Here is a 26,913-nt window from a genome sequence, read left to right on the forward strand (position 1 = left end):
GCCAGACTGATCTTGAACTCCTGGCCTCAAGGCCACGTGCCTTGGCCTCCCAAAGTGTTGGGATTACAGGTGTGAGCCACTGTGCCCAGCCAATATCTGATTATTTATTTTTGATATTGATAAGTTATGTCTTTTTTCTTAAATGCTAGCAAAACATTAGTCACTTTTGTTCATCTTTTCAAAGAAACGGCTTTTGGTTTTTTTGTTTTGTTTTTCTTTCTGTTTCATTGATTTCTTTATTATTTCCTTCTTTCTGTTTGCCTTGTGTTTAATTTACTCTTTTTTTCTAGCTTCCTAAGGTGGAAGTTTAGATAATTGATTTGAGGTTCTTCTTATAGTTGGGAGGTTAGGAGCGATGACACCTCCACCCACACCCATGCCCCCACCCCTCACAGTTGAAAATCCTCCTATAACTTGACTCCTCAAAAACTTAACTACTAATAGTCTACTGTTGACTGGAGGCTTCACTGATAACATAAACGGTTGAATAACACACAGTTTTAATGTTATATATAGTATATGCTATATTCTTACAGTAAAGTAAGCTAGAGAAAAGAAAATGTTACTAAGAAAATCATAAGGAAGAGAAAATATATTTAATATTTAATATTCATTAAGTGGAAGTGGGTCATCACATAGGTTATCCTTGTCATCTTCATGTTGAGTAGGCTAAGGAGAAAGAGGAGGGGTGTCTTGCTGTCCCAAAGGGGTGGGAGGAGGTGGAAGAAAATCTGTGTGCAAGTAGACCTGTGCAGTTTAAAACCTATGTTGTTCAAAGGTCAACTGCACTTAAATGTTAATATTTTCATTTGAGGACGTCAGAGATGCCGTTAAAAATGACTCAGAGTACTCATGCCCTTTCTGTGTAAGTAATGATTGAATGGCTGTTGCTAATTCATTTCTGACTCTAATTCCAGTTTTAAAAAAGCCTACCTGTATGATATTTTAGGCTCTGTAGATGTTTTCTTTTTAAGGAATAGAAAATGTATATTAGTAATAACCTGCTGACTCATCTCCTGCTTCCATTCTTGTACTTTCCCCACTCAGCAGCCCAGGTGATCTTAAGAAAGTTAATGGATCACATCACTCTGCTGTTTCAGACACTCCTCATAAAGTGTGTGGGAGGGAGAAACGGCCCCCAAAGCTGTCCACATTCTAATACTAGAATACTAGAACCTTACATGGAAACAGGAACTTTGCAGATGTGAGGAAGGTGAAGATCTTAGGATGGGGAAATTTTCCTGATGTTATCTCGTGGGCCCAATGTAAAGACAAGAGTTCATGCAAGAGGGAGGCAGGAGGAATCTGAGAAGGAGAAATGACAACAGGAAGCAGAAGTTGGAGAGATACAAGGAACGGGCTATGAGTCAAGGAATGTGGACAGCCCCTAGAAACTGGAAAAGGCAAGGGCGCTCATCTTCCCTAGTGCCTCTGGAAGGAATGCAGCCTTGCCAACCCATTTTAGACTTCTGATCTAGGATAGGTAATCCCTCTAAGCTTGTAGTTATTTGTCCAGCAGCACCAGGAAACTGATGCCAAGTGTGTCAGGTCTTGCCTACTCTGGCCACATTGTCCTCTCCCACCCATCCCCCACTGTCACTTCTTACTCTCTCTGCTTGACAAAACTCATTCTTCTCTCCAACTAATTGTACTCAGTGTCCTCTTTGTGTTCAGAAAGGCCTCTGCTCTAATGTCATCTTAGATAGCTGTTGCCTCATCACTGAGTCAAAGCAGGTCTCCTACTTCCCCAGCCCCCATCACATTTTTCCATTTTAGGTTCATCTGAACTTTTCAGTTCCTGAATTTATTTTTTGCTTATTGATTATCAGTCAGCCTCCCCAACAGATAAACTCCTTTCCGTGGCATTGGGGCAGAGGCCTATTGCCAGAACAGTGCTTGGCCCATAGAAGATGCTTAGCAAATAATTTATGGGATGACTGTGAACCATTTTGGTTGTTGAGGAAGTAACATTGGCAAAATGTCATGGTTAAATAAAACAAGCTTTGATACAGAGTATGTGTAAGTGGCTTGTGTGGTTAAGACGAATGATTTATTCTTGAAATATTGTCAATCTTATAAATAGAAGGTTGTATCTAGGGACCGGTAAATTTGACCAGTGGAGATTAAAATGTTAACTTTATGACTTACCGTAAAACCTGTTTCAAAGACACGGCTTTGATGTGTTCCCAAGTGGACTTCAAGTTCTCTGTTCCACCTGCTACAAGGGATGTCTAGAAGGAGCAGAGCTGCCTCTGTTGGGGTGAGAAGAGAATGGTGCCCCCAGAGGGTGGGCAGCTGGTCAGAGAGCCTAGGCTGTTCTTGCTCAGTCCCCTTTCTCCAAGGGTGCCCAGTTAAGTGGTGAGGTGGGCATTGTGGTCATTGGGAGTGTGCAAGGGACCTTTCTGCAGGAGACCCCTCTTACGTGAGGCCAGGGGAGTGCGATTCAGCTCTAGAAGTTTGGTTAGCTTAAGTAGAGCTCCAGCTGTTAGAAAGGGAGACTTGAAAAAATATTTTAAAAATGAGATTTTTGTCTGTCTGCTTCTGGAAATTGATACTCAGTAGTAGTTTGCCTTCTCAGGGCTTTCTCTGGAAACTGGCATTAGTCTAGACTGAAGTTAGTAAACTTTGTGTGTAAAAGGCCAGATATTTTAGGCTTTGTGTACCTCTTAACAATTTTTGTCACATATTCTTTGTTTTATTTTTACAACCCTTAGAAAAGATATAAAAGCTGGTTGCAGACTGGCCTGCAGGCTGTTTTTTGCTGTCTCCTCATTCAGACTCCATTTTTCTGTTTGTTCCAGCTGGAAGAGCTGAGCTCAGTTACACTGGGCTTTGCCTTGGAAGAAGCTGGAGAGGCCTGGCCATGGAGGCTGTTTTTCTTGACATAAAAGTAAAAATGCTCATTTTTCTTGTGTTCTTGTTGAGTGATCTGAAAACAGTTGTACAACTCAGTTTTAAGAAGTATTTTGGTCAATGATAGCGTCATTTGGGTGAATGCTAGATTTGAAGACCAGTACCAATTAGGATGATCTTGAGGTTTATGGTTCTTGAAAACTCCCTGAGTTGAAGTTTCATTTGAATAATGTAGGGCTTTTTGAATAAAATAAGATTGAAAGAGATGGAGGTAGTCAATATTTTTACCTTCTCTAAAGAAAAAGGCAACATGATTAATAAATACCAGTATTATTTACTCATTAAATTTTATAATAATGGATATCATTATTTTTTCATGACTATAAACATTTGGTGATTTTTTTTCTGTTGAATTATGTGAAATATCTGTAAATTGGTTTTGTTTTTGACAGATAGGACACATGCCTATTAGATGTCTTTCTTAGTCAGCATGGTTTTGCTGCAGAAGGTAGTTACTGTCCTGGAGGATCAGTCCACAGGTTCTCTCTATTCCTGCTGGTCGTAGCTTGAATGTCTTTCAGCTCCGTGTAATCTCCAGGATTTGTTCATTTCTTAGCTGTCTGATTGTTTTTCTTTCTCTGATAATTTCTTATGAATCGGCAGTTTACTGTTCAGTATAAGCATAAGGGAACCCTAGTGCAGATTATTGGAGCTCTTTCTCTGAGAGGCGCCCTCTCTTTCCATTTATTTGCCCTGAAAGTTCCAGCCACCTCAGCCTCCCTGCACTCTGATCTCAAATCAGCAAGATCACAGTGCTTTTTTGGGGTGCCCCTGCCTTGCACCAGTCTGTCAAGTGTCTTCAGGAAGAAAACAGTCACAGGATCTCAGATGGTAGTCTTTTACTCTCTGTCGATCAGTATCTGAAAGAGACATTTCATTTATTTTGAGGGAGGGGATCCAGTACCAGTTACTCCATTGCAGCCACAGGTACAAGTCTCCAGTTCCCATTAGTGGGGAATGGTATTGAAGAACTAAGATCTGGGTACAATATGGGTGTCTTTGCTTCCCAAGACAGACCTAAGAAGTAAGTAGATAAATTATATCACATATTCACACACACATTTTTACAATTTCTATACTTACATGTTGAAAACCATGAGTTCATATTGTTACCTCTATTTCCAGTTTTTCACCACAGGGCTCATTTTTATCTTCTTCCTTTCTGTATTTGTATTACCTGCAGTACATTGACTCATTTGCTCAATCCTGTGATAAGTGGTTTCAGAATTGCTGATCCATACCACTATGATAAACATACCTTTTATCCAGAGCTTATTACCTATTGACAGTACAGTCCCCGACTTACAATGGTTTGACTTAGTGATTTTTCAATTTGTGATGGTGGAAAAGTGATACACATTCAATAGAAATTGTAACTCCATTTTAAGTTGAGGAGCATCTGTAAAATGCATTTTCCAGTTGTGATATTTTCAACTTCCCATGAGTTTATTGGGTTGTAACCGCATTGCAAGTCAAGGAGTATTTGTACTTTCTATCTTTGGATTGAGGTATGTAATACTGTAATATACAATATTAAACATATTGTGTGAAGAGTTACTTAGGTTAATTCACCTTTATTCTGGTTGTGTTTTGTTCATTAGAAGTAAAGTTAGGTTTCCTCACTCCTATTTTATTTTGGGCATGTAAAATATTAATATGGTTTCAGAAGTCTTAACTATACAAAGAAGTATAATCTAGAAGTGTCAGTATCCACTTCCTCCCTCTCATCTCTTCCCTCCAGTTTCTGCCCTTGAGGGTGTGAGTCTCATTAGTGAGTCTCATTAGTTTCTAGATTATCCTACATATTTATTTCTGCAAAATTAAGGATATACCTGTTTATTCACTTATTTCCATTATTTCTTACACTAGTAGCATTCTATATATATTCTTGCACTTTATTTTTTGCAGTTAACAATACCTTCTAGAAATCAGTCTCTGTTAGTTCATAGAAATGTAGTGATGGCTGTAAGTGTATGAGGTATCAATGAGACTTTTTCAAGATGGAGGTGTTACTATAGTTTGCAAGATGGAGGTGTTACTTATTACTATAGTTTGCATGCTGATGAAACTAATCTGATTCTGTTGACGAGGGGGAGGTGTCATCACATTTCAGAAAGAAGCCTTGAAGTAGGCCTTCAAGAGGGGCTGAGATGCTGGACAGAAATGGAGGGTTTTGGTTTTGGTTGGTGAAAGGATACTTCATTTTGAGGAAAAGTGAAATCTGATTTATTAGAGCCTTGAATTCTGATAGAAATCCTGTGGCAGAATAGTCCATTTTATCAAGTGGGCAGGTAAAATTTTACTGGGTGAGTTTCCAAGATAGAAACTTTTTATTTAATTGGAGTAAAAGGTGGCTGCAGATTATGGTTGAGGAGTTAAGTAAAAGCACTTACAAGATGGTAATCTTATTGAGGATCTGGTGCTCTAGAAGCTGTGACAGTCGTTGTGTTATACCAAGAAGGTCATACTCCTTAATCTCACTTGATCCTCTCCAAACCTTACCTAGAAATTTTCTGTAATAATTAGTGCTAACTCTGTATCTCCACTAATCAGTTCCTTCCCTTGAGAACAAATACGGACTGAAGCAGAACCAATTTGTAATTATTTCTAATATATAATCTAGTAGATAATGAGCTCTCAGCTCCATCTAACAAAGAATTTTCACAAGTTGACTTAAACTACAAGCCCGTTAGGATTGTCTGAATCCAGTGGTTTTGAATTTTTCTGAAATTCCTATGGTTTTTCTGCCAGCTTTATATATGGGTTGGTAGCCTAAAATTTCATTTCTGGGTCCCATATCCACGCATGACTCTGTTGAAAGAAAGAGAATACTTGCTGCAATCCAAGCTGGAGCGCTTTAATTGACCTTGATTTGATTGCTGAGGGGAATGGAATATGCTGGTTAGCTCAATCTAACCAGGGTCCACTCCTGGATATGGGCGTAGATTCATCGTCTTCTAAAGTATGTGGACTGTGGGGAGTTGGGAGGACAGACACCAGAATAAAAATAAGACTGCCATCAGGAAATGGGAGGAGGAGGGAAGTTGGAGAGGATGTTAAGGTTGATGGTTAGTATTCATATATCTTAAGCATTTCTACTGTAAACTCTCTTCATCAGGGCTCAACTATAAAGAAAACACATGAATTTTATTCATCAGTTCATTTATTTAATATTTTTTAGAGGGAGCCTGCCATGTGTCAGGTACTGTTCTAGGATCTCAGGATATAGCAGTAAATAAGAGAGAAATAATCTGCTGTGTGGAGCCTCCGTAGACAGTGGGGAGGGACCATCCCATTTTGCCAAGAAGATGTGCAGTAGTATTGTTGAATCTCATATGATGTTTATGTGTGAACATTTACTTGATATAGCTTGTAAATGAAGTGTTGAAAACCCTTGTGCATACAAAGGTTGTAAGAAGGAAATAGATGGCCTGGAAATGAAAACGAGTCATTGGCTTGATCATTCTGAGTGATGTTTATAAATCTAAAAATGAAAGTATATTGCAATTAGGGAGCAGAGAATATGGCTGTCCTCTTTTCAACAAAATTAAAAGCCATCAGTGTTTTCAAAAACATTGCATTTCCGCAATGCAAGTGCAAGAAGAATCAGAAATAATGATGATCTACTAGAGATGTAATTGAAACCTAGGTTCAGGTTTTATAAACCTATGCCATCCAGGTTCTCTTTTTTTTTTGGAGACCAAGTCTTGCTCTGTCATCCAGGCTGGAGTGCAGTGGTTCAGTTATGGCTAACCTCTGCATCTGGGTTCAAGCGATTCTCGTGCCTCAGCCTCCCAAGTAGCTAGGATTACAGATGTGCACCACCGCACCCAGCTTGTTTTTTGCATTTTTAGTAGAAACAGCGTTTTGCGTTGTTAGCCAAACTGGTCTCCAACTCATGACCATAAGTGATCCACCCGCCTTGGCCTCCCAAAGTGCTGGGATTACAGGTGTCAGCCACCATGCCTGGCCAATCCAGGTTCATTTCTGTCTGTTGATTAACAATTTCATTTAAATGATACAGCCCTTTTCAGGTGTGTTTGTGTGTGTATGTGAGTATATATTTGTATATTCATACATATGTATGTGTTTGTAGGTGTATGTGTGAATATACACATACCTGCATATACCAGGAAAATATAAAGTAGCAATATGGGTTTGTTATGTTTAAATCTTTATTAAAATTTCTAATAAAGTTTTTTCACTATTTTATTTTTCTTTAAATTGTTTGTAAATTGACCTAAATATGAAATAAAGATCTAAGGAATCCATTGGCCCAACTGATAGAGTGTTGGTTACTTTTCCTGTTCTACTGAGGTTTAATGTAATATACCTGTGTGGATCATCATCCACAGTGGTTGATGACTAGACATTTATTTCAAGCACACATGGACTATTTATGAAAATTAGCCATCTGCTAGGCCATAAAACCTCCACAGATTTCAGAGGACTGCTGTTATCAGAGCACATTCTGTCACCACAGGCAGTTAAGTTAGAAGTCATTTACAAAAAAGGTAATTAGAAAAAGTCCCCTACATTGGGAAATTTAAGATAACTTCTGAATAACTTATAGCTCAACAAATGAATCTTAATGGAAATTAGAAAGCATTCAGAACTAAATGCTAACAAAAAATACTTTAAAAAATTGTATAATATAGCTAAGGTTGAACCTCAGGAAAGAAAAAAGCCTGAAAATGAACAAACTAAGCATGTACCTTAAGTGACAAAAATAACTACAGAATAACCCAAATAGGGTAGAAGAAAGGAAATGCAATGAGCTTAAACTAATGACATGGAAAACACATTAAGTAGTAAGGATAATAAAGACCAGAGCTGGTTCTTTGAAAAGCCAAATAGTCAAACTTTTGGCAAGATTAATTTAATCATGGGTGAGGGAACAAATGCATAATATTCAGATTGGAAAAGGGAGCCATAGATATAAATTCCACAGAGATTAAACTGGTAAGATAATATTAAGAACGACTTTGTGCCAATAAAGTCAAGATTTTAGGTGGAATACATAAACTATTAGAAAATAAAAATTAACCAAAAGTGACTTAAGAAATAGAAAACTTTAGTAATACCAGAGCAATATGGAGATTGAAGCAGCAGTTAAAGATCTTTCCACCCAGAAAGCACCTAGCCACAATGACTTCTGAAGAATATTATAACTAAGCATTCATGCAACAGATAATTCCAATCTTTTTATATAACCTTTGAGAAAATAGAAAAAGAGAGTCTTTTCCAGCTTATTTTATGAAGCTAGGGTACCCCTGATACAACCACCACCTAAGAGCAGCAGGAATGGAAAACCGACTAGTTTTCCTGGTCCTAGATGGAGATATTCCAGGAGCCAGGAGAATCCCCACTTTATCCAGGGCTGCTTGCAGATTAAGATGCGGATTTAGCCACATGGAAATCATTGGTTATCTTGACCTGATTATTTGGCTTTATTGGAAAGAATAAAAGCCTGTTTGGAATGGGATCAAGAGACCAGCGTGCTCGAATCAGCAGCACATGTACAAAAACTGGAATGATTGAAATTATGACTTTAATCACTGCATAAAAGCCCCCCACAATTTTGTGAAGCATTTCATCTTTTACTACTGAGAAAAATGCAGCTCAAAATTACCATTTCTCATTCACTAGATTGTCAGAATTTAATGTGTATTAGGGTTCTCCAGAGAAATAGTATCAATAGAATATAAAAGATTTATTGTGAGGAATTGGCTCACAGGATTGTGGAACCGAGATGTCCCACAATCTGCATCTGCAAGCTGGAGTCCCAGGAAGGTTGGTGGTTTAATTCAGTCTGAGTCCAAAGGCCTCAGATTCAAGGGAGCCAATGATGTAAATCTAGTCCAAAGGCAGGAGAAGATGAGATGAGATGTCCCAGCTCTAGCAGTGAGATGGAAAATAGAGGCCAGTTGCCCCTTCCTTCACCTTTTGTTCTATTCAGGCCCTCGGGGGATTGGATGATGGCTATGCACATTGGGAGGGCTGCTGGTTTCCAATTCATGAATTCAAAATGCTAGTCATCCAGAAGTACCATCACAGACACACCAAGAAACTGTATTTTATCTGGGCACCCTGTGGCCCAGACAAATAGACACATAAAGTGAGTCATCACAGCAAGTATGACAATGCCATGTACTGGAGACAGTGTATGGATGTGGAGCCACTTTGCATTCCATATGACCTGGCAACTGACTTCTGATGAATGCAACTTAACAACAGAGATTCCCTGGCTGGGGCCGGGATGTTTCTAGGCCTTCAGGAGGTGCACAGATGGGTTTAAAGGCTCTGTCTAATAGATAACTTACATGTGTTCCCTGTCATAAAACTTTTCAGGCTGAACTGGAGGTTCCAGTTCTCTTTCTCTGTCATAGTTGCCTCTTCTGCAACAGAAAGTAATTCCTGATCTTTGCTCTGTTGCTCCAGGGACGGGAAAAAAGCCTATGACTTGCCAAAAAAGAGGCCTTTAAAATACTAATGTTGAGAATTTCAACTGGGAATTTCAACTGGGATTCTTATTCTGGCTGTTTCTGGTTCTTTGCTTTCAGCATAGTTTGAAGACAGTTTACTAGAGTTGTTGGGGAATTGTTGGATATTTCTTGATTAGGATGTGATTTTTCACCAGAGTGCTAAAAGAATGACATTGCTGTAGTAAACATCTTCCTTGTGAAAAGATTTTCTCAGCGTGAGTAATATTGATAGTAAATCCTGCCTCACTCGAGTAGTAAATAATTTCACTCATGGATATATGAAATAATGAGAGGAGGGAAATAGTCCTATCTATCTCATTGTGATATGTTTCTAATAAAAGTTTATATTTAGTATTTAATAGTTATCAGATTTGAAATATAGTTTTGCTTTAGTTTGTTCTGTGCTAATAATACTTGCAATGAAAATTCAATCCAGAAGAAAACTTTTGAACTTGGCACTTTATAGTATAGGAAATTGAATAAAAATTAATTTAGTTTACGTACATATTTTGTTGCAAAGAATTGTGACAGAATGACCAGTAAAATATGTTAAAGCACAAATACCTTTATATCAGGAAAAAAATTGAAGGAAAATGGAGAAGAAAGGAGATGACGTCACATTTTTTATATTGAGAAATAAAAATGAAATCCTAAGACAACTGACTTGGACAACTGTAACCCCCTTTTGGCCAAGGAAAACCTGAGGTCTCAGCCATGACGTGATGGGATCTCCTTATTCTTTGAACATCTCTTGTAATATCACCTTCCTGGATAACTGCCATTAGGCTTTCTTTCCTAAGGGTTAAACAAACTAGCCCTTTGGAAAGACTTGTTCCACTGCTGGTATCAACCAACTGCCTGGTGCTGCCCTCTCCCTTCGTAGAACTGAGTTAAGCTCACCAGCATACCTTCCTGAGAAGAGAGCAAGAACCGCAGAGTGGTTCTGGGAAATCTATGAAGGATGCACAGTGAGGGTTTTTGTGTCCTCTGCTTCATCTTTGACATCAGAGGGCTAAAAACTTTGCCCTCAGGCCATGCTCATGCCCCCATTTTTGTACATGTGACCCATGAAAGGGCATGAAGCTCAATTGTGCATGTGCATTTCTCTTTTTATAATATTCATGACTCTTATCTTTTTTATTCAGCCACCTCACTCTGCATAAATTCCCATTCCCTGTGCCTTTCCCTTGAAGTGTTTGTTTCTGGCTTCTGGCCAGAGGCTGAGCTCCCCAGCCTGTCAGTATGGCAACCCTACAAGCTGCAACCTTTTATGAGAAATAAAACTCTCTTTTCCAAATTTATGAACTTCCTCATTCTTCAGTTTACAATTTTTAAGGATAGGTTTGTTTGTATGTTTTATATATTTACTTATTTATTTTTTGAGACAGTCTTGCTCTGTTGCCCAGGCTGGAGTGCAGTGGTGTGATTTCGGCTCACTGCAACCTCTACCTCCTGGATTCAAGTGATTCTCTTGCCTCAGCCTCTCAAGTAGCTGAAATCACAGGTGCCCACCACCACTCCTGGTTAATTTTTATATTTTAGTAGAGATGGGGTTTTGCCATTTTGGCCAGCCTGCTCTTGAACTCCTGACCTCAAGTGATTCAACTGCCTCAGCCTCCAAAAGTGCTGGAATTACAGGTGTGAGCCACTGTGCCTGGCCTGTTTGTTTTAAATGTGGATAATTTTAAGAACCAAACCACTGATAATGTAGATTCCACTGAATTCATTGAAAATGACATATGAATTTTGTTTAAAAATGCCAGTGTTCACAGTGCACTGAAATCTTTGAAACTACTTAAACTTATGATGAAAAATTTTAAATGTCAGCATAAAAATGTTCAAAGGAGCACATACTTTCAAAATTCTTTTAGCAGTAATAGGAATGAAAAGGTTGAAGATCAGTGGCTTAAAGCATTAGCTCTCAAGTGGGAGGTTAACACTCACTGTGAAGCGTTTTGGAATTTTAGGGACATTTTTGGCTGTTGAGGAGCTTTATTGACATAGTTAGTGGGGGCCAAGGAAGCTAGATATCATGTAGTGCATAGCAGAGAATAGTATGTTTTCCCATAACTTACCTAAAGTTCACTGGAGTAGTCTACTGCAAATATAAGTATTGAAAATTAATACATATTAATCCTTAAGGATATTTAAAAGAAGGAATTTATGAAAACAAACTGTGGAATTTTAGGAGAGGACCATTATAATGGGTGATATTTAAAATATGTTTTCTCAAAAATTGTTAAATAATATATCAGTTCCATGCATTGTCTACTCAGTGTATTATACATTTCCAACTATATGTTTAGATGAAAAGTTTGCAATAGATAATGTAAAAGCAATACAAGTTATTGCAAATATGTAACAGAGGAGATATGAAATTCATTTAAAATGACTGAGAACCAGGTATTAAATTATTAGGAACATTTGAAATACAAGGAACATATGAAATCTTATTGAATCTTCTTATACCTTTTTACAATAATCTCTCCTCAGATCAACCTCATGGGCCATTCACAAAGCTTATTATGCATTCTCAAAATAGACTAGTATTTGTGACATTATTGAATATTGTTACATTGTAATCACCTTTAATACCCCTCTGTACTATCTTCACCTTTTTCTCCAAAACATGTATCCCCTTCTAAGTAAATTACTTGTTTGTTATGTTTGTTTTTTCCTCTGTCTTTTTGTCTCTCTTGCTTGGAGACAGTGTAGGAGGAGAGCATGGGAGGGCAGGTCTTTTGAAAAGTTTGGCATAAAAAAGAGGAAAAAACTGGTAGCTGAAGGTGGTAGGGCATATAGAATCAGGAAATTTTAAACTGAAGTTTTTAATTGAAGTATTTTTAATTTTAATTTTTAATTGAAGTATAATGTGTACATACAGAAAATTGCACATATCAAAAGCATATAATTCTGTAAATTTCTACAAAATTAAGTCAACTGTGCATCCACCATGTAAATTAAATGAACATTCCCAGCACACTGCAGTGATCCCACATGTCCCTTCCTTATCATTACCCGTCTCTGAAAATACATTGACATTTATCACCAAATACTAATATTGCCTATTTTCAAACTTCATGTAATTGGAATTATGCAGACTGACCTCTTCCACTGAATATATTTGCAGGATTCAGTCCGTACCATTCATCTAGGAGTAGTGCAGTACTGTCCTTGTAGAAATATTTCATAATTTGTCTGTTCTACTGTTTGCTGATTGTTTGAGGTGTTCCCAGGTTTTAGCTGTTACTAGTAGTGCTGCCCTAACTATGCTTGTACATGTTTTTTAGTAAACATGTCATACATTTTTGTTGAGTGTATATATTTTGAGTGGAATTGCTTTCCAAAATGATTGTACTAGTTTTACTCCCAGCAGTCTTAAGTCAGAGTTCTCATTGCTTTACACCTTCACCAATACTTTATACAGTATCTTGACTGTTGTTGGGACTTTGCATTTTCATCTTATTAATTTCCAGAGAAATTGGGATTTTTATTGGAATAACATTTAATCTATTAATTTGGAGAGAGGTTACATCTTTTAGTATGGACTATGCTAACACATGAACATAATGTGTTCTTTTATTTGGGGCTTCCTTATTTCAGTAAGATTTTCACTTGAGTCAAGGTCTCATGTGCCTCTTGTTAGATTTATTCTTTCACTTCTTGATTTTTGGATGTTTTGTAAGTGATATCTTTTTGAAATTTCACATTCAAGTTTCTTTTGCCTAGTATATAGAAATACAGTTGATTTTTGTATATTGAGCTTATATCCAGCAACTTTACTAAATTTACTTATTTTCATGGTTTGAAAATTCTTTAGGCTATTCTTCAAATACAGTTAAGTCATCTGCTAATAATGACAGTTTTATTATTATACCTTTCAATCCTTATGTTTTAAATTGGTCATATCACACTCACTAGTACATCTACTACAGCGTTTAAAAGTGTTAGGGAACACCCTTGTCTCTTTCTTGGTCCCTGGGAGGAAGCTTTTAGTAATTGACCATTATGTTAGCTATAGGTACTTTACAATTACTTTTTATTATAAAAATTAGCTTTTCTTCCTAGTTTGCTAAAATAATTTAATCAAGAATTAGTGTTCATTTTTATTACAGGAAAAGCACAAGTGATAAAAGAAAAAAATTGATACTTTTGATTAATTCTAATCAAAATTAAAATTTGTGCTTCAAAAATCACCAAGAAAGTGAAAGGCAAAATATTTATAAATCTTATATTTTAGAAAGGGCTTGTATCTAAGATATAACTCTTAGAATTCAGTAAGGAGAAAACAAATTACGTAGTTTAAAAAAATGAGCAAGATTTGACCAGACATTTCACTAGAGCAGCTGTTTGAATGGCCAATAAGCACATGAAAAGTGTTTAACCTCATTAGTATTAGGGAAATGCAAATTAAAATCCTTGTAGACACCACTTCATTCTCACTAGAATAGGCATAATAAAAAAGTCAGACAATTGTTCATGACAAGGAAAACAGAGACCCTCATACATTGCTGGTAGGAATGTGAAATGGTGCAGCCAACCCAGGAAAACAGCTTGGCAGGATTTTTTTTCTTTTCTCCAAGTTAAACGAAACTGTACTATATGACCTAGCAATTCTACTTCTTTGTGTTTATCCAAGAAAAATGAAAACATCTGTCCATACAAAAACTTGTAAGTGAATGTCCATATCAGCATTAGTCATAGTAGCCCAAAAGTAGGAATGATATGAATATCTGTCATCTGGTGAAGGGATAAGCAAAACATTTGTATGTTCATACACTGGAAGACTTACTGCTTATAACATGCATGAACCTGAAAACCATGCCATATGAAAGAAAACAGAAAAGACCACATATGGTATGAACTTATTTATAGGAAATGTCCAGAAAAGCCCAAGTTTTAGGAACATAGATTAGTGGTTACATGGTGCTGGGGTGGGAACAGGGAGCGACTTCATATGGGTGTGAGAGATTTTTTTTGTGATAATGGAAGTGTTCCAAAATTGGATTGAGGTGATGATTGTACAACTCTATAAATTTAGTAAAAATCATTGAATTCCATACTTACAGTGACTGAACTCTATTTTATGTAAATTATTCCTCAGTGAAGATGTTAAGGAATGGATATTGAATTTTATCAAATTCTTTTTCTGCAACTAATGAAAATGTATATGATTTTCACCTTTATTTCATTAATTTGGTGAGTCCCTTTAGCGGGCTCTCTCGTTTGTAGTTCCTTCTTCTCCAGGATCTTGGCTTCAAAGTTCTGGCTGAGCCAGTAGTCTTCACTGCCAGTGTTTGTCTCCCCAGTTCCAGGAGATTACAGAGATTTCTGAGCTGCTGTTTCCTGCTACGGCTCTTATACTCTCTTTCCCCAACCAGTTTATAACTCAGTGTATGTTTTGAGGGGAAAGCAGAGGCTTACCATAGTTTCCCTCCTCTGGCTTTCCAGACTTACATTCTGGCTGCCTTAGTTGCTCAAACAGCTGTCTTACATATTTTCTCCAGTGTTTCATGGAAGAATTGGTCTGATGATAACCTGTTCCATTATAGCTAACAGTGGAAGTCTATGTGAGTTTTTTTTAAGATGTCAGTATTACAGCATTGCTGTATTCTGATGGGAACGAACCTCTAAGGAGGGCTAATATTGGTGCCAGCCAAGGAGAGAGTTTAAGTGCTGGAGTTGAGTGATGTCCCCAAGGAGATTAGAAGGGGTTGAATCTGGTGCACAAGGGGATGGATTGGCCTCCCTCATGATGTTACAGGATTCCTTTGGTGCCACTTTGTCAGCCAGAAATCTCTGCTGCTACTGCCACCTCTCTGTCCAGGCCTCACTTGGGTCCCTAGGCTTGCCCCGCCCACTTGGCCTGGCAGGTTGTGCTTGGCTTACACCCACTTGAATCCTGTGCCTGCTCCGACTCCACACTCAGCTTGAGACTGAACTGGGCATGCCACAAATGGCTTCTGTGTTGGGTGCTGGTGTCTAGACAAGGAGAATGTGGTGTCGCCCAAACACTCAGAGATGCCAGCAGTCATGGAGTCCCAAGGGGTGTTACAACTCTTGCACGGGGAGTCCTGAGGTCTGGGCCCCCAGAAATGTTGCAGCTCTTCACTCCCATAGTTCAGTGAATGGGAATGTGTTCCAGCTCTCTTTCTCCCATAGTTTGGCTAGGAGGAGCATGGTACAGCTCTTTTATTCTCGTTGCCCGCAGCTCAGCGAGCCGGCCAGGGGTGTGTCACAGTCCTTTCATTCCTGTCACCCACAGCTTCGTGAGTTCCAGGTTCTTGTCCTGTGACCAATAGGAATGAGGTGTGGACACCAGAGAGTGAGTAAGGCAGAGAAAAATTTTATTGAGTGACAGAAAGAAAGCTCTCAACTGTGAGAGGGGACCCAAAGTGGGTAATTGCCTGTGAGGCTGAGTCTGGGGGTTTTTATGGGTTAGAATGGGGGAGTGTGTGCTGATTGGTCCCTGGGTGGGCCTGGAAAAAGCACTGTTTGATTGGTTAAAAGGCATCATCCTGAAGGAACCAATCAAGAGAGTGGGGGTAATATGGGAATAGAAGTTCTCTCTCTGTTTGTGGACTCTCTGCAACCAGCAGCTCAGTTTTTAGGCTTTAAACTGTCTTTGGCTTGAAGTTTGAGTTTCACTGGGAACCCATTCCTTTCTGCCTAGGAATTTGTCTGTCTCCTGTCACTCTCAATGAGTTAGTCCATTCATAGTAACAGAAGTCAGGGCAGAATGTATGCATTCAAGTCCTGGGTGGATAGCTTTGGTGGTAGGTAGTAGTAGAATTTCTTTTCTGGCTTTTGGTAGGATTGATAGGAGGTTTTGAGATTTGTTGAGAGAGAAGTTGTGAAGTGGTCGAACTCAGGAAATACAGTAGGATTGCTGGGCAGCAGAATGGCCCACTTGAGATGAGTGGTCATAAATGTAAAAGATTTTAATTTAAGAAGTAATAGAACTGAGAAATACTGGGCCTTAAAGAAGAGTTTGGCACCAAGTTAAAACATTTACTTGTTTTGGGTTTTGCCAGCATTTTTCTTTGTTACTTCATGGAAAATTTAACTGTGAAGACACATATCAGGCATTCCAGAACACTTAAAGACTCACATGTTTAGCACCCACCACCCAACCTGAGCAATAGAGTATTACAAACAAAACTGAAGTCCTCTGTGCACTCATTGCCTGTCACACCCCAGCCCCCATAATCACCGACTGAATTTATAATTTCCGTGTGCTTTATATCCCTGAACAGCATTATTGTTTTAAATATTTATGTTCATCATGCTGTGTATCTTTTTGTAATTATGCTTTTTCACTAATATTATTCATTACATTTATTTGTATTTACTGTAATTCTTTCATATTCATGCTACCCAGGTAACATTCTGTTTATAATTATGTCCTTGTTTTATTAATTCTCCACATATCCTGTGGATGGATATTTAGGTTATATCCATTTTTTTTGCCAATCTTTATATGCTCCCTTGAATGTAATTATACGTATTTTCTTGTGTATGTGAGAGACTTTCTAGGATATACATATCTAAGACTGATGGATGCTAGGATATGTGCTTTGTCAACTCTGGTTCTCACTCCCCGTGAAAGTGTGTGACATCAGAATGCCCCTGCACCAGCCCTTACTTACGATACTATATATCATCATGATTGATTTATAATAGACTAATGGGGTAAATAGCTAAGTGTATGCCTTCTATACTGGAATTTTACTTTGTTGTTTGTCTGTTTGTTTAATTGGGGACCCATCTTATCTTTAATCTCAGAGTTAATGATCCCTTAAGGAATTCCATGTGTTTATTTTTCTCTGTTACAATTCTGTGGTAGTCATAATTACGAAATTGTCAGTTTGTTAATACTTTAAATCGACACTTCTCCCATGTGGTTGACAGTCCCCAAGGCAGGCATCCATGAAGTCAAAGGGACTGACCAAAGTGTGATCTGCCCTTTTTGCTGGGTTGGCATTTGTGCTAATACACTGCAGAAACAGTGGTAGATAAACTGACAGAGTTTTGCAAGAAGCAAGGTTGTCTCACCAATTTGTTGTTATTTATGTTAACATTAATGGGTTCATTTGTATTTTAAAATGAATAAACATTGAAACAATTTCTTAGTTTTGATTTCTAATAGAGTAACTGTAGATCAGTAGATGCCAACCATAGTGTCTTCCTTGAAGAACGTGAAGGGGTCTGAGACCAGAAAGCTGGAGAAGCACTGCTTTAAGCACATGGTAGACATATAAATAGACAAATACTTTATTCTTGTTGATATGGCCTTTGGGAAGGAAAACTTAAGTAATGTCATTCTATTAAAAGATGAATTAGGTTGATCTTGAAGTTATATATTAATCTTAAGTAAATTTTCAGTTCTTTGCCTTAAAATTTTGTTTATAACTAGATTATATTTGTAAATAAAATACTTTGCAGGTGCTGACCTTAAGGAAAGAGCCAAAATGAGTTCCAGTGAAGTTGGTCCTTTTGTCTCCAAAATAAGAGCAGTGATTAATGATATTGGTAAGCACTATTAAATTCTTCTTTCAGCATGCTGAAGGTGATTTTAAAAGTCAGGTTTAAAAAGTTACACATTATATGTATATATGTAAGTGTTTGTTAAATATTTATATAATTATCTAATAATTACCTATAGCTGTTCATTTTAAAATGGCACTTAGCATATTTAATTTCAAAAGTTATGTAAAATATTTAATAATTACAAATGTCTTTTATATATGATAGCATATGAAGGTATTTATTAGACAATAATTTGGCATAAGCCTGTGACTTACAGTATCTATATTTATTAACTATATGTGCAAACATAGGTTAGAGATTCCTTTGTTTTATATGTATATAGGATCATACTTTTTTAGAATTACGGTAACTATCATTTTATTTTTATTTTTAATTTACTGTTGTATATTAATCCAGTCTTACCCTAATTTTTAAGTTATTTCTTCATTAATGAGCACTTAGTTTTTTTCCTCTGTTTATATTATTTATAATAAGGTAGTGAATACCTTTGTACATAAACGTAGATTCCTAAACAGGGAATCACTGTTCCAGTAATCATTTGTTAATTTTATATTTTAATATTAATAAATTCTACAAAATTACATTCTGAAAAAAGATAATTTATATTCCCATCAGTTAAAGACAGTATCTGTTTCCTCATATTCCTGCCAGCATTTCATGTTGCTATTTCTGATTTTTTCTAGAGCCAGGTCTCACTTTATCACCCAGGCTGGAATGCAGTGGCATGATAATAGCTCACTGTAGCCTCCAACTCCTGGGCTCAAGAGATCCTCCTGCCTCAGCCTCCTAAGTAGTTAGGACTACAGGTGTGCACCACCAGGCCTGGCTGATTTTTAATTTTCTTGTAGAGATGGGGGGTCTCACCATGTTGCCCTGGCTGATCTTGAACTCCTGCCTCAAGTGATCCTCCTGCCTTCCCACAATGCTGGGATTACATGTGTGAGCCACATTGCTCAGCCTTTTCTTCATTTGTAAATTGCCTTTTCACGTCCTTCATCCTCCTTTTATAGAATTATTTAATAACTACTTGTTTATTTAAAAGACATTTTTATATTCTTTGTTTTAAATGTTACAGACATTCCTCTAATGTGCTTAATTTGATTCCAGTATCTTTAAATTTAAAACTTTTAATATTTGGATGATGCTAGATTCTCTGTATTATTCTTTTTCCTTGAAGGTTTTCTCTGTTGAGTCTCACACATCAGTTTTTCTAAATGAATTTAGAATTATGTTTTAAGGCAAAGGGGAAAAAATGTCTAAATATATCTAAATTGCAGTTGTGATTGAAATTTTATTAATTTTTTTAATACAATTTTGACATTTTTATGGTAGTAAATCTATCCATGGTGTGCTTGGCTTTTATTTTTGAGGCTCATTGTTTTTTTAATGTCTTTCAAGGAAATTTTGTACTTTTCTGCACATTGGTCTTGGTCTTATATCTTTTTTTTCCCCTGAAATATATTCCTAGCTATTTATAGCATTTATTCCTTTGAATGAGAGCTTCTCCTTGTTTCTGTTGCAGTCTTGTTATTATAGTCTGTAGGAAAGTTATTAACTTTCTTTTTGAGGAGTCTTACTCTTTTGCCAGGCTGGAGTGCAGTGGCGTGACACTGCAGCATCCGTGTCCTGGGTTCAAGTGATTCTCCTGCCTCAGCCTCCTGAGTAGCTGGGACTACAGGTGCATACCACCACACCCAGCTAAGTTTTGTATTTTTATTAGAGTTGGGGCTTCACCACGTTAGCCAGAATGGTCTTGATTTCTTGGTCTCATGATCTGCCCACCTCGGCCTTCCGAAGTGCTGGGATTACAGGTGTGAGCCACTGTGCCTGGCCAAAAGTTATTAACTTTTATGTGCTTATTTCATATCCTGTCAAATTTATAATTATTTGTGGTAATTATTGTTCATTTTCTTGTGCTTTCAGTTGAAAAGTATAATATCTATAGATAATTACCTACGACTAATATAATTTTTATCTCCCCTGCAACATTTTAACCTTACATATTCATATGTTTTCATATTGGCTCAGGCCCTCATAGAATATTCATTTGTTAAGGTGAGCATGATCATCCTTATCTTTCTTTGACTTTGGTGGGTGCCTTTAATATTTGCCAGTAATTATGATATTCAGGCAGTTCTCTTCTATTTCAACGTGTTAGGAGATTGCTTCTGTTTTTTAATCAAGAATAAATGTTAAAAGTTTGTCAAATGCTTTTAAAATATGTGTCAGGATTATAATTGATATATGTTAGCGTTTGCCTTATTTAGCCTTTATTATACTGAGTTGTATTAATAGGTTTACTAATGTTGCACTGGCCATACATTACTAGAATAAGCCCTACCTGGTCATTGTGGTTAGGGGTGGTATCATAAAGGAGATTGAGTTCTTAATTTTGTTTTGTGTTTTGTGTGGTTTTTTTTTTTTTTTTGGTTTGGTGTCAAGGTTATTTGCCTTCATAGAATGAGGCGAAAAGCTTTCCATGTTTTTCTGTGCTATATACAGAACAAATCATATTACTTGAAAGAACTGTAGAATTTGACCATTTAGCACCTTTTTGCATCTTGTGTGGTTTTGTCATTGTTTTCTCACTTTCTTAGAATTAAAATTTTAAAAATACGTGTTTTGATTTCTATAATGGCTTTTGGCTTAGCTACCTATTCTGCCTGTTCTCATTCTGTGCTAGTATTGTCTTAGGCCCTGTTTTTCTCCCCAGCTTCAGCCTCATGTTTATGTACCTTTTGACACAGAGCATAGGAACATTGTTTAGAACTTGGTCAGAGAGCTTGATCTTAGAAGTATAAGTTGATGCTGCCTGTAAGTTTATATATATGGAAGGGGGTGGCTAAGATTGGTTTCATTGTTAAAATTACCTTGATATTTGTTCCAGAGTGTCTTTCTGTTTAATGGATTCTGAAATTGGGAATTTTCTGGAACTCTTTCTGTCTTTGCAGTAGCATTTTCTTTTATGTGATCATAGCTGTAGCTTTTCTTTTCTGGGCTAGTTCTTATCTCCATTTTTTCTTGTGAGCTCCCTTGATATTTATTAATGATACTTTTTATTATAATGTTACAGTAGACTTAAAATTTTTAAACTATCTTTTGTGATGATTCCTTGAGATTTTGAAGGACATGTAGAAACTAAGTATCTTAATAGAATCCATTCATTTAATATGTTAAAAATCACAGACAGGCAGATTTTATCTTGAAGGCCATATAGTAAATATTGTAGGTTTTGTGGGGCCATGTGGTCTGTTGCAGCTATACAGTTCTGACTTTGTAGTATGAAAGCAACCATAGATGATGTATCAGCAAATGTGTGTGGCTCTGTTTCAATACTGCTTTATTTATGCATACCAAAATTTGAATTTCATTTGATTTTTATGCATTATGAAACAATATTTTTATTTTGATTTTTTTTCTCCAGCCATTTAAAAATGTGAAAATCATTCTTAGCTCACAGGTTGTACTAAAACAGGCAGTGGGCCTGATTTTTCTTTGAATCTCATGTGTCTTCTATCTTCATTTTCCCTGTTGTTTGGAATTAATTCTTCTCTTCTTTTTATTTGTTTAAGAAATTTCAGTTCAGTTCTAATTTGAACAACTTGATGCATGCTTGGCTCATGCCTTTTTCATTTGGTTTTGCTGCTTGGAGATATAATGGTTTTAATTTTAAGGTCTTTGCTTTGATAGGGAGTTTAAAATATTGTATCTTGGGGTTTTGTATTCTTGGTAAAATCTGGGGGATAAGAATGGAACATAAAATTTGCAAATGAATAGGTAGGTGGTGGAAGGAGTAGTAAGAAAAAGCTAAACAAAAATGAAAGATAAGTTCATCCAATCTTAAAAAAATGTAAAGAGAAAAAGTAGCGTAAACTTAGAACATATTAAATAGCAAGATGTTGAAATAAGTCCAGTAGTCACTATTAATGTCAGTTGATTAAACTTGCTATTTAAAGACAGATATTCAGATTTGAATAAATAATTGACATCAGCTGAATATTGTTAATTATAGCCACATCTGGTGTATCTCTTTTTGTACCAGAAGATTACTAGCCAAAAGAAAGATAGATACATCAGTATTGATATTGGTCAAAATACATTTCAAGATAAAATGCATTACTAGAGAGAAAGTTGCTGCATGTGATAAAAGGTTTAATTTTTCAAGAAACATACCCCTAAACTTGTAGGCACCTAAAAACAAAAGTCTTAAGATATACAAATAAAATGATACAGGTAAACTGGGAATTTATCATCATTGACAAAATAACCCATCTCCCTCAATTTACCATGAGGTCAAAAAGACAAAAAAGGTGATAAAAGTTGTTCAATGATATGAACAATATAATTATCAAGTTTGGTTTAATAGACTCTTAACCCCAACTTACGTATTCTCATGCACACAAGAAATGTTTAAAAATATGATTCACGTGCAGGACCCTAAAGTATCTGTTAAATTTCAGAAAATTGATGTATAGAGACTATATATTCTATCCATGGGGGAGTTATGTTAAAAGAAAAGCTTCAACCAAATTAAATTTATAGTTTAATAGAGCAATGAACGATTTGTGAATCTGGCAGCCCCGAGAATCACAGCACATTCAGAGAGAGTCTAGGGATGCCTTGTGGTCAGAACAAATTTACAGATGAAAAAAAGGAATGTGGTATGCAGAAATTAGAAGTGAGGTACAGAAACTGCTGGACTGGTTATAGCTCAGCATTCACCTTATTTGAACGCAGTTTGAACACTGGGCAGTGTATGAGTGGTTGAAGTATGACTGCTGGGATTGGCCAAGACTCAGCTACTGTTACAAGGGCATACTCCTAAGTTAGGTTTTCTGTCTTGTCTACCTATTAAGTTAGGTTGCAGTTCATACACAGGGACTCAAATATAGAAGTACAGAGTCCTTCTCAGGCCCTATTTGTTTTCTTTAGAAAAGACAGATACTCAGATTTGAATAAATAATTTAGTTTCTTTAGAAAACTGAATCTGGTTAGAAACAAGATACCTATACATACAGATTTTAAAACCTTATATTTGTAAACTTAAAAATAATACTGAACAGCTCATTGGTCAAAGAAGAAACTGTAATGGAAAAGAATACTAAAACTGAATGTTTGTAAAATTACCATCTGTCCAAATATATGAGATTTGATTAAAGTGGTACTTAGCTGTGATGTATCCGTGTTGTGCAGCACCAAAGTATGTTCACATCACTCAATCTGTACAGGTCTGTAGCAACCTCAGTTCTTGCTTCCTCAAAAGTAAGAATTCGACTGAGGGACTTAAGGCGAGAGGAGAGACCGAGGCAAGTTTTAGAGCAGGAGTGAAAGTTTATTAAAGGACTTTAGAGCAGGAACGAGAGGAACTTGCACAAGGGTCAAGTAGGTGACTTGAGAGATCAGGCATGCCATTTGACCTTTTGACTTGGAGTTTTATATGTTCGCATTCTTCTGGGGTCTTCTGTTACTCCTCCTGTGATTCCTCCCTTGGGGTGGGCTGTCTGCCTGCGCAGTGGCCTGCCAGCCCTTGGGGAGGGGCTGCATGTGCAGTGTGTTTACTAAAGTTGTTCGCGTGCCTACTTGAGACACTTTCCTGCTTTGCAGTCCAGTGTTCCTAGAGGGAGGTCTTCCGCCATTTTGCCTCTCAGTGCGTGTGCTCAAGTGCACTTGCCCAGCTCCTAAGACCCTGTTGGGAAGCTGCTGATCACCAGTTTCAGATATTTCTATCTGCTAGGAGACTGCCTTTCTCTGGTGCTGGCTGTGACCAATTATTATTTTAGAGAAAGAGTTAACCACTTGACCATCATATGGTCACCTGACATTCGTGTGTGTGTGTGTGTGTGTGTGTGTGTGTGTGTGTGTGTTTTGTGGGGAGCGCTCTCCAGCTCTTCTTGTGTCTGACTAGCTATCTGCTCTAACAGTACTTGAGGGGAATTTACAACATTAAATCCATAAGTTAGCAAGGAGATGTCACTGACGGTAAATAGCTAAGCATTACCTTAAAAAGATTTTTAAAAGTTTTAAGTTCAAAGCATGTCGAACTAAAGGAACAATACAAGGATCAGAAATGAGTAAAATGAAAGACAGAGGTGCAGTACATAGGGTCAACACAAGGCCATGCCCTTTACAATGGAGCAAAAAGTGTTTAACAGTATATATTACAAATGAAAAAAAGGTGTGATTATAGATACAGGAGAGATTATAAAGATAAGAAAATACTGGGAAAAAATTTTATGCCAATAAATATGAAATTTCTGTCTCAAGAAGAAATCATGAGCTGGAATAGTCACGTAGCCAAAAGAGGGCCCAGCTTCATGCCATTTATATAAAGAAGCCAAAATAAACAGTGAGGTCTGATAAAAAAAAAAAATGTTAATTTTATTAGTCATTGCTAGCAAGGGGGAAAGTGTCCAGAATCCTTTTCAAAAACTGCCATTTTCCAATTTCTGGAGAGAGTGCAGTGTTTAAGGAGAAGGGCTTGGAATGCAGGAGCGGCAAGGGGGCTGGGAGGTGCCCAATGGCATGACTTGCTCCTATGGCTTACCTTGAATTATTGTTCCATCTGGTGAAGGGGCCAGCACCATCTTGGGCCCAACCAGGTTACAAATCAGTCGCAGTCAATCTTGCTGTCAGTCTCTAGCTGGGAGTAACTCTGGCCTTAAAGTAATCTCCTGCTGGGGAGAGAACTCTGGGGGTGCCTGGTTTGTATCAGGATTTGGCCCCTGAAGCTTCCAAGGAAACATATGACCAGATAAGTGAGCATGGCGTGAGCTTAACAAGCATCCAGGTAAATACGTGTGCCTCAGGCATGAAAGTATAAGGTGGGAAAGGGAGGGGAGTGGAGTTTTAAAGTACATTCCGAGACTGTCTTTAAAAACAAAAGAAAACACATCTGTAGTTTTTCTCAAAGCTATGTCTTGAGACTGAGGGGAAAAGAGGAAAGGAAAAAAAGTTATAAAATGCAGTTTGAAACTAAGCTGCTTGGTAACTGTCATATAATCAATGAAGTGATCAAACCAGTTGTTACAATAAACTTTTTCACAGAGAAAGCACCAGACCAAGTTAGAGATTTACTTTTCAAATGTTTTACCCAATGCATAAGGAACAGATTCTTACAATCTCATGCAAACAGTTCCACAGGATAGTAAAGTGAAAGTTTACCTCTAACTCATAATTTCAGACTAGTGAAGTCTTTATACCTAAATCTAACAGAAACAGTGGAAGTAAGGAATAGGAGGGAAACAGCCTTACTTGTGAGCATACATGAAATCCAGCCGGTTGTAACAAAAGACCAAATTGGGCTTTCCCAGGAAGGCAATGGTGGTTTGAAAGGCACTGGAAAATTAGCTAACTCATGATGTTAGCTAATTAAAATAAAATTGTATGTGTATCTCAGTGGATTGAGGAAAAAGTATTTGAGAAATATCAACATGTATTCATGGAAAATGTTCTCAGCGAACTAGGAATAGAAGGAAACTTCCTTAGCCTGATGAAAGGTATCTCTTTCTTAATAATAAAAGATTAGAAGTCATCTTCTAAAATCAGGAACAAGACAGGAGGACGCACTGTCACCACCTCTGTCCTATACTGTTCTGTAAATTCTGGTTTGTGTATTAGGCAGGAAACAACAATAAGGACTGAAAAAAGAAGAAATAACAGAGTCCTTCTCATGTGGCATGACTTGTCTCCATCAAAAAGCTAAAAGAAACAATACATTATTAGAAATAAGAGTGCCACAAGATGGCTGGAAATAATACCCATGTTAAAAATAATTGATTGCCTTTCTTTATATCAGCAACAGACAAAAAATGTCAAGTAAGGATACCCTGGACAGTAGGAACAAAAATGAGTCTTAGGAATACATGTAGCATATATAGAAAAATTACAAAACTTTAATGTAAAATGTTTGAAAAAATAAATGCAGACAAGTTATCCTCTTGCATAGGAAGATTTAGTATTAAAAAGATGATTCTCAAAAATAGTGTAATTCAATGTAATTACACCTAGACTCTCAGTATTGATTTTGTGAGGAACTCGATGAGCAAAAGGAGACCCCCAAATAGCCAAACTCATAAAAAAGAAGAAAATGAAGCATCTTGCCATTTCAGCATTCAAGATTTATTATAATGACATAGGAATGAAGACAGTGTATTATTGGCTTTGAGATAGACAAGTATGACATTGAGTTGGAATATAGAACCCCTAAACAGACCACCCAAGTGGGGAAGCTGATACCTGACAGAGGTGGCATTGCAGATCACTGGGGAATGGCAAAGACTTAACGTGTAAAACTTTAATGATCTTAACAGTGAAGAGTTTCTTAAAACATAAAATGTGACACACAAAAGGAAACGGCGATTGATTTTACTAAATTAAACTTAAGAACATCTATTCATGAAAAGATACTGTAAATAAAGTAGAAAGAAAAGACAGCCTGGGAGAAAATACTTGAAACATAATTGCCAAAGGATTCACGTATGCATTGATAAGTGCATACAGGAATCTGTACATGCATACATACGCACAGCCTTGAAGTCAGCAAGCGGACGTGATAGAAAAACATTTCACACAGAGGTAGAGAAGTGAGGGTAGACATAGGAAAAGATGGTCAGCCACAGTAGTAGCCATAGACATACAATTAAGACCAGAGTGGGATGCTGTTTTACATCCACCAGATAAGTCAAAAATTCTTAAGCCAGGAGGTCTTACTAAGAGTTAGTGAGTTAAGTGGATTACTAGGCAGGAAGATTTATACTACTAATGGGAGTAACTGCTTAGGAAAAGTATTTGATACTGTCTTTCAAATTTGGATATCCACATTCCATAAGACTCAGTGGTTCACTTTTTAAGGAGGTATTTACATAGAGGGGTGACTTAAAGACTGTTTTTATTGGACTCGTAGTAAGAAATATATTTACACTCTGGTCCAGTAAACACATAGGGGTGGGAAAGTATCAAAGGTTAT

The 26,913-nt window shown here is 37.1% G+C and overlaps 1 protein-coding gene across 3 annotated transcripts in view; it reads left to right on the forward strand.

Moving 5' to 3' along the window:
• AUH (AU RNA binding methylglutaconyl-CoA hydratase) overlaps positions 1-26,913 on the forward strand; it is a 147,323-nt gene that overhangs the window by 22,113 nt on the left and 98,297 nt on the right. For 2 of the 3 annotated variants that reach the window (XM_012472203.2, XM_021674263.2), the window contains exon 4: positions 17,844-17,930. The exons of the other annotated variant lie outside the window; for it this stretch is intronic. In XM_012472203.2, the coding sequence (XP_012327626.1) occupies positions 17,844-17,930 (87 nt within the window). The remainder of the gene's footprint in view (positions 1-17,843; positions 17,931-26,913) is intronic. 3 annotated transcript variants of the gene reach the window in all.

The sequence above is a fragment of the Aotus nancymaae genome, unplaced genomic scaffold (genome assembly GCF_030222135.1).
Source record: "Aotus nancymaae isolate 86718 unplaced genomic scaffold, 86718_ANA_hifiasm-v0.15.2.pri h1tg000041l, whole genome shotgun sequence".
Classification (NCBI taxonomy): domain Eukaryota; kingdom Metazoa; phylum Chordata; class Mammalia; order Primates; family Aotidae; genus Aotus; species Aotus nancymaae.